Source organism: Pygoscelis adeliae, unplaced genomic scaffold (genome assembly GCF_000699105.1).
Source record: "Pygoscelis adeliae isolate BGI_AS28 unplaced genomic scaffold, ASM69910v1 Scaffold66, whole genome shotgun sequence".
NCBI classification, from domain to species: Eukaryota; Metazoa; Chordata; class Aves; order Sphenisciformes; family Spheniscidae; genus Pygoscelis; species Pygoscelis adeliae.
The window spans coordinates 9,375,391-9,388,148 of NW_008825167.1; the positions used below are offsets into that span (position 1 = coordinate 9,375,391).

The window sequence follows — 12,758 nt, forward strand, 5'->3', positions numbered from 1 at the left end:
TACAACTACCTGACAGGAGGCTGTAGCGAGGTGGGGGTCGGTCTCTTCTCCCAAGTAACAAGCGATAGGACGAGAGGAAATGGCCTCAAGTCGCACCAGGGGAGGTTTAGATTGGATATTAGGAAAAATTTCTTCAGCAAAAGGGTTGTCAAGCATTGGAACAGGCCGCCCAGGGAAGTAGTGGCGTCACCATGCCTGGAGGTGTTTAAAAGATGTGTAGATGTGGTGCTTAGGGACATGGTTTAGTGGTGGACTTGGCAGTGCTAGGTTAACAGTTGGACTCGATGATCTTAAAGGTCTTTTCCAACCTAAATGATTCTATGATTCTATATAATATTGACAAGCTGCCTTTGCGCATTACAACTTGCAGCCTTTATATCTATAAAGGACACTCAGTTTCATAGCCTCAGTCCCTGTGGACCAGTTTGTAAACTTACATACTCACTGTACTGACTTTAAAGGGACTATACTTGCAAGTAAGTACTCCATGAGGATCCAGCAATTCACCATCTGTCTTTATAAACACAGGAAAGACTTTTTTTAAGGGATTTGGGTGGGAGAGGAGTTCACAAGGAGCACACGGGGAAAAAGTGATTTGTCAAATGTAGCACCGATTAGGTGCTTACTATTTTTTGAAGATCAAATTGCAAATGAAGTATGCAACCAAAAAAAATTGTCATCTTGGAAAAGCTTAGCAGGAATATTTAAAAATAATTCTGTCAAATATCTCAGAAACAGATATGATAGGGACTAAAATTGAGTACTACTGCATGGTCATTCATCAATGCCAACAGGAGTTTTCAGGCTTCTGAGAAACATTTGAATATATCTCACAGTTGTCCTCACTCACACCTAAATTAAACACCACAAAATTTAAATGCAACTGGTTTTCACAAATTATATACAGAAGTGTGAGAGACGTTAAAGCTTGCAATTTGCAAACTGCACTATAGTTTCCTCCTTAATAAAAGCTCTATTTATAAAGCAATGGTTCATTGGGCATTTTAGAAAGAACACAAGGAAAATAATTTTTTTCTTCCTTTCTTGATCATTTTATACATCTTTTGCCATGCAGTAATTGCGTCTGTTATTTAATTGCTCTCATTTAAAAGATAATAAAAGATATAAATCATACAGCTTTCGAAAGATACCACAAGCAAGTTTTATGATCCCACACTACAAACAGCAAATCCTCCATGTATTGCTACTGAAATAATATAATTACATCACATCAACCATTTTTATGCTTTTCCTTGCGGCAGGCACCTAAAATAGCAAAATGGATTTTTATTCAGTTGGAGACAGTCTGATACAGCAGTCTATGCTTTGTCCTTTAGAGCAATCAGCCACGATGAGCTCTAAGAAACATAGGTGGTGCAGTGAGAAAATGAAGAGATTCTTGGAAAAAGGGGTTTCCTCCATTGACTTAAAACCTGTTTATCTAAACAAACTCTTACCTAAATGTTATCTATGCTTGTTGCTATCACAAACTCAGTGCCACACCCATTTCTACAAACTTATGTTTATTTCAAATAAAAATCAATCTTTAAAAAATGAGACAAATCAATAGGAATCCTCACTGAGTAAGGACATCAGGATTTGATGATGATGAAGGCTTGCTTCCAGTATGCTCAAACCCAATAGCTTCTAAATGCCCCAGAGATACAAAAATACCAAGAGCATAGCCAATGATAACAGAGACTCATGAACAAGAACAAAATTCTTTAGATTGCACAGCACCCTAGTAGCTCTGATTAAAATCAATTGTGGACTAAAGATATATTGGACTGTCAAAGGCTGGCATGGCATCCCTTGTCAATTTTGAGAATACATCTTGCATAAGGGCCACTTCCAGAATTATTTCTCCCCTCAACACACTCTAGTGTCAAATTAACGCTAATCTATTTCCATCAGTCATTCTACGTGGCATTGCCCCAGCAATTAAAATGTAATGTGTGCAAAGAGAAACTCCAGAGTGCTACACGTTTCAATAAAACTACTTTTTTTAAGCAAATCAGCATTGCAGATGCACTCCTTGTCCCGATAGCTTCAATTTATTCATAACTGCTAGGAGTAATGAGGTAGGAATTAATCAGGAATAATATTTTAGGTCAGCTCTGTTTCTTGATTATAGTATTAGACAAGCTGAACAAACTCTCCATAGTTCCCATATTGCTGCTATTTATCTTGGAACACAGCAAGTGAAAGCAAGCATCAGTGCAGCACCTTGATGTCTGAAAAGTTCAGAAAAACACAATTTTCAAAGCAGTAGACTTTTTGCAATTCTTCAAAAAATCTCCTTTTCAAACAACAAACTCTGTTTTGCTGATCTGTGGATAAACCTAATTCTTAAAATGTGTATGTTGTTGATTAAGGTTTACTTGCCTTTTGAACTTGTAGAGGATGAAAGCCCCAACTGCGACTAGGCAGATAACGAAGAGAACCACAATAGCCCAGTAGCCACTGCCTCCTCCAATCCTCTGAGAGTCTGAAATATGAAATAAAAGAACAGCTTAGCATGCCCTCTTTCAGATCAGTCATATTCTTGGGCTTTCTTTTCTATCTAGTTGCCAGGTCAAAAACATTTGTTGTTATTTGTGTAACCTCTTGTTTTCACTCCACCTGTAGCCTCTTCAAAAAGGCAGAAAACCAAAATTAATTGGTGACTTGTGACTGAAGGACAGAGGACCAATTAAAAAAACCCCAAACCTGAAGATTTAATTATTTGCATACTCAGGGTGTTTTTTTTCTGGGAATCTAAAGTTATCATAGGAAATGATCACATACCCGAAGTACATGCATTGCAAAAGCAGGGCTGTATTAATTTCACAGATGGAGAAACTAAGGCTCTGAACAACAAATGAACTCATCAAGGTCATACACTGGTAAAGGCTGGAATGAACTGGGCTGCTTTCAATCCCAGCCTTTTGTGCTGGCTAACGCATGTTAGCCTTTTAAACCAGATGAGGTACCACAGCGGGACTATAGCAGAATTCTACATTAGAGACTAGATAAAAGAGCTTTGTCTTCCACAGAGAGCTGACAGATAAAATATCACACCAGTATTTACATAAATTGATTGTGGTCAGCTAAGCTGTTCTCCCACAACACATTGAAATAAGAAAGAAGTATATATTATGGGATATGATACACAAATAAAAATTACAGAACATTCTAATACAAGGTTCAAGTCAAAGCTGAACTTTCTGGTTAAAACATCATTTTAACATCTCTGTTCAAAATACACACACACACACACACACACACGTATGCACACACCCTCTCTTCAACTAGTTTCCAGGTACACAGTGAATCCAGAGATGCAGGAAATGCATGCAAAAAACCTGTTTCCATTTGTTTTAGACACAGAAAAATCATGTAATTTATCTCAGGACAGGATTAGCAATGTGTAAACCCTACAGCAAGCTTCACATCAGTTGAAGATCAGAGATACAAGGCAGAGACGCAAGGCTATGTCCCACACCCCTGGAGTTATATCTGACTGAAGTAAAGAAGCTCTGCTTTCTTGGCAGCCAGTGCAACCAAAGTGCTTCACCAGATGGTTTTTTTGAAGCCTGGTTGGCTCTTCCTTCAGGGCACTGTTTTATATAATATAGGTATTTAGTTAATGCCATGATTACACAGAAAAAAGCAAGAAGCTTCTTGCTTTGCCATGGGGTATGTCAAAATGGAAATATGTAAGAAATATTTATTTCGTGGTGATTGTTAACAAGTACCAAATGAAAATATATCCATATATACATGTGTGTGTATGTATATGTATTTACATACATATATACGCACATATGTATTTATGTGTGTATATATATGTAACAAGTACCAAGTAAGTATATATGTATGTGTGTATGTGTACAAATATATATAGATAGATACGAAGATTTCCTCCTTAACTTATCAGAACTCAGACAAGCATCCAAAGGTTGGTCTGTTGGGAGCTTTGTTTATATATTTACCTGAACCGGAGTCAGCTAAAGTCACTAAGACCCAGTATCCTCCCCTCAGAAAGAAACTGATGTTGTGTGCATTCAAGGCCTGCTTTATAGCCGATATTCTCTGAAAATACAACAGAGAGAATGTCAGACATCTTGCACTCTGTTCCACTTTGAGAGACTCAATGCTCTAAAAAGGAAAACCTCTGGTTCATTAAATGGTGAGAAACTCAGAAAGCATTTGTCAATGATGAGCTGAAATCTTAAAGAAATTCCATATTTAAAAATCATGCAAAACTCCACAAGCTGTAAAAGCTGAAAATGTCAAAACTTTATAGCCAAATCTTTCTTTCTGCTTACCAAATCCTTCACCCAGTATGTGACAAACAGCATGTCATTTGCACGGGCTATTGGGTTTACCTGGGTCATAACTCACACATATTAAAAAATCTCCATTCTTCTAACCTATCAGAACAAAGCCTGCGATGTCACTTTAGACTTCTTGCTATGAAAAGTAACTGCTATTTGATAATGAACTGCATGTCATAATTTACCTCACCTCCTTACTTATAATGGGATGGATTCCATTTATACCTAATTTTTAACAATACTCTCTAGAAATATATACATCCATCCATGTGGAAAAAATCAGGATTCCTCCTATTTTTCTCCAGTGGATAGAGCATAATAAAATATGGTCTCTCACATTTTTATGGAGCAGAACCATTAAATATACCATCATATCCTAACCCCAGATGACAAATTGTCTGAATTTTCCCTTCTACTTGCTTGTGTCTTCAACATGGGTAATTTTCTAAAAGATCAAAGCTAGTTTTATAGTCTATGCCTTATAATTTAGGATACGACTTCCCACAGGATGCCAAATTAGAAATATGCTCTAGAGCCATGAAACCTTCACGAGCAACTCCTTTTATGATATATATATATGATTATACTGGAAAGGCTTGTCAAAGATGAACACCATAATTGATAAGCCTTTCCAGTATAATAGATAGAAATCCCTGTAGTCTCTCTCATGTTATGGACAGAGACTACACAAAAGTTCAAATTCAAATATCCTCACTCATATTGAGGAATATCTAACTTCTGAAGCCATTCCACTGAGGGTTTTTTTTTTGGGGGGTGGGGGCGGGAATGCCTCAACATAAGGGTGATGTGAGCATGACCTCAGTTATTTTACAAGACAATTACTCCAGATAGCTCCTAAGTATTTATCTGTTTGCCCAAAGTCTGAAAAGAGAATGGATATGACAACTGTATTAATTAGCAGCCTTTAAAGTGACACTGGCATCGCTGTAAGAGAGTTACTTAGTCTCAGTCCAGGTTCATTCACATGTTCATGGTATACAATGCAAGAGGGACTACTACTTTAGGCTAATCTGACTTTCAGCCAGTAAATGAAGTTACTGAGCCCCATAACTTTGGATACATCATATTTTCCTGGCAGGTGTTTGAAGAATTCAACATTTGCTCTGGTTTTTGCTTAAGTGACTAACACTTGTTTGTTATTTCTCTCCCCACTCCTGGGTTCCCACTCAAGCCTATATGAACTACACTTCCACAGGTCAAAAATTTGAATCTCATGAATCCAGCCAAAGGTTCTAGCTTATTTATTTCACTGTTAGATTGATGGTTGTTTCAGTACTCATGGGGTTTTTTTTTCTGCCCCGAGGTATTTATTGAGCACAGTGCTGCCACCTCTCCAACTGTTTAAAAAACAAATCCAGTGTTTGGAGCTCCTCTCTATACTCTCTAAGTTAAGGTTCTTATAAGAGCATTTGAATTTCCTATCTTCTTTTTCTACATCCTTTCCAATTATAATATTTGATTAATAACATGTGAACACAATGGCTCCTACATTGTGGTATAAGAATGCAAAAATAACGACACTATTCAAACTCTTACCCACTTAGTTACACATCTGGGGGTCTGACTTGCCCTTTTTGAGAAAGCAGCTCACTGGGAATTTTCATGTAGTAGTTTGTCTAGACAGAGCCCCAAATTTTCCTCAGAGCCACTGCTTTCCAGGCTATATTCCTTAAATGCACTTTAATTGACTCTTTCAACTGGACTCATTCCACCTGACATTAGACATGTAATAGATGTGCATAAATTAAGCGACCGAGTCTTCCTCTAGAGTCAATGTTTAGAATGAAATACTTTTGAAATTGCTGTGTTCTTAAAACTAGGTTAAATAACACTCAGCTTTTATTTCTACATGCATAAATTTGAAAGAAAAAGGGTTTTTGTCAGAATGGAACCAAACTTTAGAATTATCCAGAGGGCTCCTACTACTGCCCTGCCAACTTACTTATGATCTTTGTTATTGCTGGCTACTTTTATCAGTAATGACTCCTATTCTAGACAACTAAATTAATAAATAGCATCACATCACAATACTTCATGCAAAACAGCAATAGAAACTCCACCAAGCAGGTGTTCTCTGCCTAACCAGGAAATTACTGCCTTTAACAATCCTTCTGAAATCACATAATATCCCAAATCTAAAAGGTTTTCAGCCAAGAACAAATAGGTTCTCTTTAAGGGAAGACATTTCATAACTATGTCTAAGTTAAGGATTTCAGGGACACCTCCTCCAAACGTGCAGAAAACATTCTGCATTGGTGAGTCCTCGCAATAGTGTCACAACACCGACTTTGAGAACTGGCACTAGCAGCATGACAAAGCACATTCTTCTAGTGAAACATGATGAAGACCTTTAAGATTCTCTTCTGGTAACAGCAGAGAATGTAACAAATCTTTAAGCAAATGACATCATGAGTATTTTCCTGTTGACTTAACCAGTTACTGCTTCCAAGTTTATTTACATAGGGTATATTTTCAGGGTATTTCTCAAGTTACAATGGATTCTGATACAACACATATTTTATCAAAATTTGTGCCACTCAATTCTAAATCAACAAATTTATATGCACATATCAATAGCTAAAGTAGTGTCCCTTAGCAATAACATAAAAACAGAAATTCAGGCAGCTGGCACTAGAAGACTGGCTCTACAGCATTGTACTCTATAAAACAGTGTTGAAATGTGATACTAGCGTACCTGATTTTTTATCATTGGACAGCATAGGTCACTGTAATTGCTCCTGTCTCCCTTGTTCCTGCTCCAACCAAATGTAGGTTGTACCATATTTGGTATTTCCATACATGTAATCCCCTACCACCACTGGTCTGACCTGGTCCATCCTAACAATGTCAGAAATATACATCTATTCTCCAGATTATACAATTACTTTCACCTTTCAGTGCTCCTCTAGTTTCAGAAAACCTTTGCAAGGTCTTACTGGAGGACTACTTATTACAGAAACTGCCCTGCTAAACTACTGTAATGTCCCCCTAGCCCCACTGAACAGAAGTTTTCCCAAATCATTTGCAACATGTGATTGTTCTTCTTTATGCTTTGGAGTAACCCACAGGGTATTTCATACACAAACATGAAAAAAACCTTGAGACAGCATTGATTATAATTGATGATAGTCTTTAAGCTGCCTTGAAGCACAGCACTAATATAACAGTTGAGATTTAAAGGGCACTAATATGCATAACGCTTTGCACCCAAATAAAATGTTTGCACAATCTAAGAATCTACCACCATCAGCTCCCTTAAATTATTAAAGATGTCCATTCCATATATGCTTGGAATAAAGAGAAAGAATTTCCTTTAGAACCTGTACCTCACTTCTTCAAGAAGTGGAAAGATGCAAATAATTTTGAAGTGGTAATACTCACCTGGCTGAAAGCCATAGTTCATGAATGGCTCTCTACTAAAGAAAGAACCTACTAAAATTCACCATTTCCTGCAACATAATCAGGATTTCAGACTCCCAGGAATTCCCACTGTGATTACAGAGGGAGAGCAGTAAGGGTTTGGGGTTGCCACAGCGCAGAAAATTTTGTGCATTCACACTGTACTCTGTGCATTTTAAAGACATCTGTTCAACCACTTGGACAACATCAACATACTCCTTTGGACATTCCAAAATGTACCCCATCAATTCCAAACACAATCTACTGTTTCTGTGTTAATATGAAGAGCTTCGTCATACCTACTTCTCCAGCTCTTTGGATACTGTGACCTTGTCTCAAAAGGTTGTAAAATGCCCTTCAAAATTAACGATACCTTACATTGGGATTCTTTGTAACTGGCAGGACTTGAACTGCAAGATACAGGCACAGTGTTGGGATCTGTTCCTTCTCTATCACAGCAAAAGGACGAATATCATAAATTATAAGTGCCAGTCTTCTGACTTTCAACTGGCATAAGGGCTTTTATCATGGAAGAAATACGGTTTGGAAATAAGTAGCGAGAAACTAATGTCCGATTTTCATTACTGTGTTCACTATATTTGTTTCTTGCCAACTGAAAAGGACATTTGCTCATAAAGGCAGAAACTAGCTGCTTGATGCTCTTTGCATTATAGGTCAACTATTAAGGTTCTGTTTCTGTTTGACCTGAAATCTAATTTGCTTCTGAAGACAGTGCAAGAGATGGTTCATCCCGCTTTAGAAATATCAGTGTTCTAAATACACTCTTTGCTCTGCCGGATCTCCACAGACTGACATGCCACGACTGTTGTTTCTGTTTAAAAAACAGATCAATATTAGTTATTCTTGAGAAATACACTAATAACAGTAAGCACTAGATTATGCTGGCCTATACACTGTCAAACACAGCAGTCTTTGCTGTTGCTGGATTTTACAGGTCTCTTGTCAGGTGGGAGTGAGATCTTTACATAGTCAGGGAGCACCTTTTAATTTCACATAAAGACAACGAGAGTACAGCCACCGATCGCAAAACAGGATGAAGATTGCCTAACCAGACATATGTTGCTCTAGTTACCTTATCACTAGTTACACTTCTCTTCCTTTTTGGTTGGTTTGCTGGTAGTAGCACATGCAAGTCAGCAGTTGTGGGCAGACCAGGTTTCACAACTGTCATGAGTGTTTCTTCGGGTATATTGGTTTCCTGTGAAGACAAAGGCATATGGCAAATTATAGGACAACGTGCTTTGTATTTTATAGAAAATACATAAGTAACTCCACATGTGTCTTTTAGTCTTTGGTGTTCAGATCCTTAATATTTAGAGGGGATTCCACCAGAAGCTAAAACATGAACAAAGCCAAACATAAATTAACTGAAATGTGAGCTGCTCTTTGAAGATTGGAAGAGCTAAGGATTGTTATCGCATTAAAGAGATCTAGCGGCATCACGGAAAGAAGCAAATGAAGTATGCAGTTTTAGCAAAACTCCGCAATGGCTGTCCATTTATAGGGTAGCATAAAAAAAAATCCTAAGTGATTTAGGATCCTTTGTGGGCCACTCAGACACTTAGTAGACTTAGAAGGGCATATTCATTACAGCTAACTTCAGCTTAAGGAGGCTACTTTTCCATCTGCATTTAATGGACAGAGAGAAGTCTTCCAGGGTGAGACTAAGAGCACCTAGGTTCAGGTCCTGAAATTGTTATGAATACCTGCAGCCCCCACTGAAAGTCAAGTGCATTCCTTTTCAAAATAGTTTGTGCAAATTTTGCTTTTAGTCCCAAATTCCTCCATGTGTTGTATAATACAGCCACACAATTTTAATGACAACACCCTGGGCACTTCCCGTAGCCTTGCTTTCTCAAACAGATTCTGAAATTCCATTAAATTGTTCATATTCTTTTGCAAATGATTTAGTAATTACTAAAATGCAAGGGCACATTTAAAAGGGATTAAAACATTTGTTTGACTGACACTGGTTATGGAATGGGTTTAAGTTGAGAAAAGTGGGAATTTACTTTAATTTGACATTTGATGTGAACCTTAAAAAAAGGCAGGAAGAAGGATAAAGTCAAAATTCCAGAACCCAATTTGCACTACTGTTAATTCAGGAAAAGTCAAGTGATTTCAAACACAAGCATTTTCAAAACATATCAACCTGCACCTCAGTGCTATTGTCCTCACAAAAAGTCAGCGTGTGCACACTCAGTTGCTGGCAGTGTGTGTACCTGAAGAGCACAGCTCTAGAGCTCACAGTTTTTATGGGGTGCTTTTACTTATCTCACAGAACTGCTGCATGGCTTTGTACTTGATTTAACCTACAGGATTCAACTGCTCCCAATCCACATTTCTTTTGCTAATATGATCTAAAAAAACAGCTGCATGAACCGTTTGCCTATATATTATATACAATTTTCAAAGTTACACAACTGACATTGTAAATTTTTTCTTTCTGCTTTGTTTTTATACAAAGCATATTTCTTTTATATTACACAGCATCCTTTGCTTAACTTCTAAATTTATCACATTTAAGCTACTCTTCCTGTTTTGGAGTCAGCAGTATTTGCCAATATGTCTATCCGTAATCCCAGAGAGCAATATTTAGCATTAATCGCCAGTTAGGCTGTGTTAGACCTAAACTCTCTGTGTTACAATATCATTGTCTACAGCCTGCACGTAAAAGTGACACTAGGCTCAAACTTGTTTGAAATGTGGCTCGTGAGGTTCACTTTATTATTTTGCTCTGCCTCCTTTTTTCTAAATGAGAAGGCATTAACTTAACCTTCAAGCTTTACGACTGGCGAGGGAACATTTTACGAGCAATCTGAAAGAGCACCTTTGCAAGAAGTCGTGTTACTACCCGCCCTACGTCTTCCCTCCACTCCGGGATGTCAGGGTTGTACATGTCCAGGTGCTTAGTAAACTTCAGAGGAAGAACATGAAAATGATCTGGAAAAACAAAAATAAACATTTTTGAACAAGTAACAAATCAGGTTGCAAAAACAGTTTTGCAGAAATAAAAGCTGAAAATATATATTTGGCACTATTTGCTGTGCAGCGCTGCAGTATCTAGGAACCCCACTGCTCTGTGTTGTGTACTCTTGCACGGAGCAAGATTAGACTCCTGTCAGGCACTCAATTTCTTTCTGTATTTTCGTCAACATCATCAAATTTGTGCCTAAAGACAAAAAAGCAGGAAGAAAAAAAATAAACAAAGCAGATTTACATACGTGTTCTGGGGTCATAACCTTCCCAATAATTTTTCCTTAGGACAATACACCACACAGACGTGGTTGGTTTCTTTTATTTGCAATGGCAATGCTCCAATGGATTATGTTCTCACTGAATCATAAATGTGTGGGTTTTGCCCATTACATGTTCCTGTTTTTCATGTAAAATGAATACTTTATGTATTCCATCAAGTAGCTATGAAAATAAGAACAGAAATTATATACCAAAGGCTAACTACTGCCCTCTTAAAAAAAAATTAAAACAAGGTACACCCACAACATTTCTCTGGATATTGTCCAAAATATCTGAAATACCAGAAATGGGCTGTTCCTCAGTAAACAGTCTCTAAAATCTTCCCTTTCTCCATATAGGCTCCTTGGATGAACACCTGGGGAACTTAATGTAAAGCAGAGAAAGAGATCCTCTGGAATGCATGAGTCAAACCTGGCCTCCTCAATGCTTCTGACAGAATTATATTTTAATGTGGTTTTCTTTTCCAGAGGTTCCTTTATTTCCCCTATGACCAGTACTTTCTTGCTCTTGGTATCAGGATTGGCCAACACTAGGAGCAGAAGCAGCGTCTGAAGCCAAAGTCATTGATCTAGTCACACTAAGATGGGTTAGACTTCTAAAGATTTCTAAAAAAGCGGATGCACTGGTAAGTGGTAGCATAAATGTTAAATCCGTTTATCTTAGGAAAGGAGAAGGTTCTTAAAAGCTGCATTTAGCACGAGTGTGGTTTTTACCATTATTTTAAATTAATAAGTATACAAAAATAACAAAATCTTCTTCAGAAAATAGAGATGTATCATGTTGTGTATTTCATGATATCTGAAGGCTTTTAGCTCTGCATTAGAAAGCTTTTTCACTTAGCACAATTCCCACATGTGACAGCCCAAATACAAACGTAAATAATCTGTCAGCACTACATTTTTCACAGTATATTATGCCTTGTCACCACATTATAAGACACAACAAAACACACCAGGGCACAATGTGAAACAAGAGTTGAAGGGTTATTCAATAATTACGGCAGAGCTATACTTGATCCAAACTCTCAGATAAACATCAAAGGAACAGTGATATATTGTGATAAAAGGCAATTATTTCACATTGTTTTTAATGCTGAGAGTATATACACAATTAAATTTTCTCTTTTTCAGAGGTATTTGAACTACTTTATTTAGAAGTTTGAGGAAACTCTCTAGTCATAGGCCAAAATACTACCTAAACACTATTGCTACATAGAGCATTTGGAAACCACAGTAACATTTAAAATAAGCAAAGGAAACAAAATGTTTCAGATTAAACCCTTCCATGCAATCACACTGTTGAACTTCATGGAGTTACCTAGTGACAGTTCATTCCTCTAATTTTAACAATTAAATGTGGCATTAGATATAATTTTACAACAGGTTCAGTTGTGTCAGCGCTGGTTTAAGAGGTTTAAGAAACAAGTACATATGAAACAAAAAAAAAAAATTAGCAAGAGTAGTATCTCACCAAAAACATGGACAACTTTTGACTCCTGAAGCATGGAGCTCCCACAGGAAGCCTGCACTGTAACTCTGACATCACCTGTCTCAGCAAACTTTGTCACCAGAAAATTGTCCAATGTAAGGAGTGGCTTTAAAAAACAAAGAAAAGTTGAAAATAGAATTTCAGCAAGAACCACAATAACAGTGTCTGAAGAGACCATCACTAAAAGTATTAGCAAAAAAGGTTTCACATCCATTATTCAATGAATCAACATTTTATCAAATTGTTCAATTA

The 12,758-nt window shown here is 37.3% G+C and overlaps 1 protein-coding gene across 1 annotated transcript in view; it reads right to left on the minus strand.

Annotated features, from left to right (window-relative positions):
• Positions 1-12,758, minus strand: part of SORCS2 (sortilin-related VPS10 domain containing receptor 2) — a 417,623-nt gene that overhangs the window by 11,281 nt on the left and 393,584 nt on the right. Inside the window, exons 21-25 of the mRNA XM_009328890.1 lie at positions 12,489-12,612; positions 10,591-10,703; positions 8,833-8,958; positions 3,975-4,074; positions 2,386-2,488 (exon numbers count right to left, since the gene is read on the minus strand). Of these exons, the coding sequence (XP_009327165.1) occupies positions 2,386-2,488; positions 3,975-4,074; positions 8,833-8,958; positions 10,591-10,703; positions 12,489-12,612 (566 nt within the window). The remainder of the gene's footprint in view (positions 1-2,385; positions 2,489-3,974; positions 4,075-8,832; positions 8,959-10,590; positions 10,704-12,488; positions 12,613-12,758) is intronic.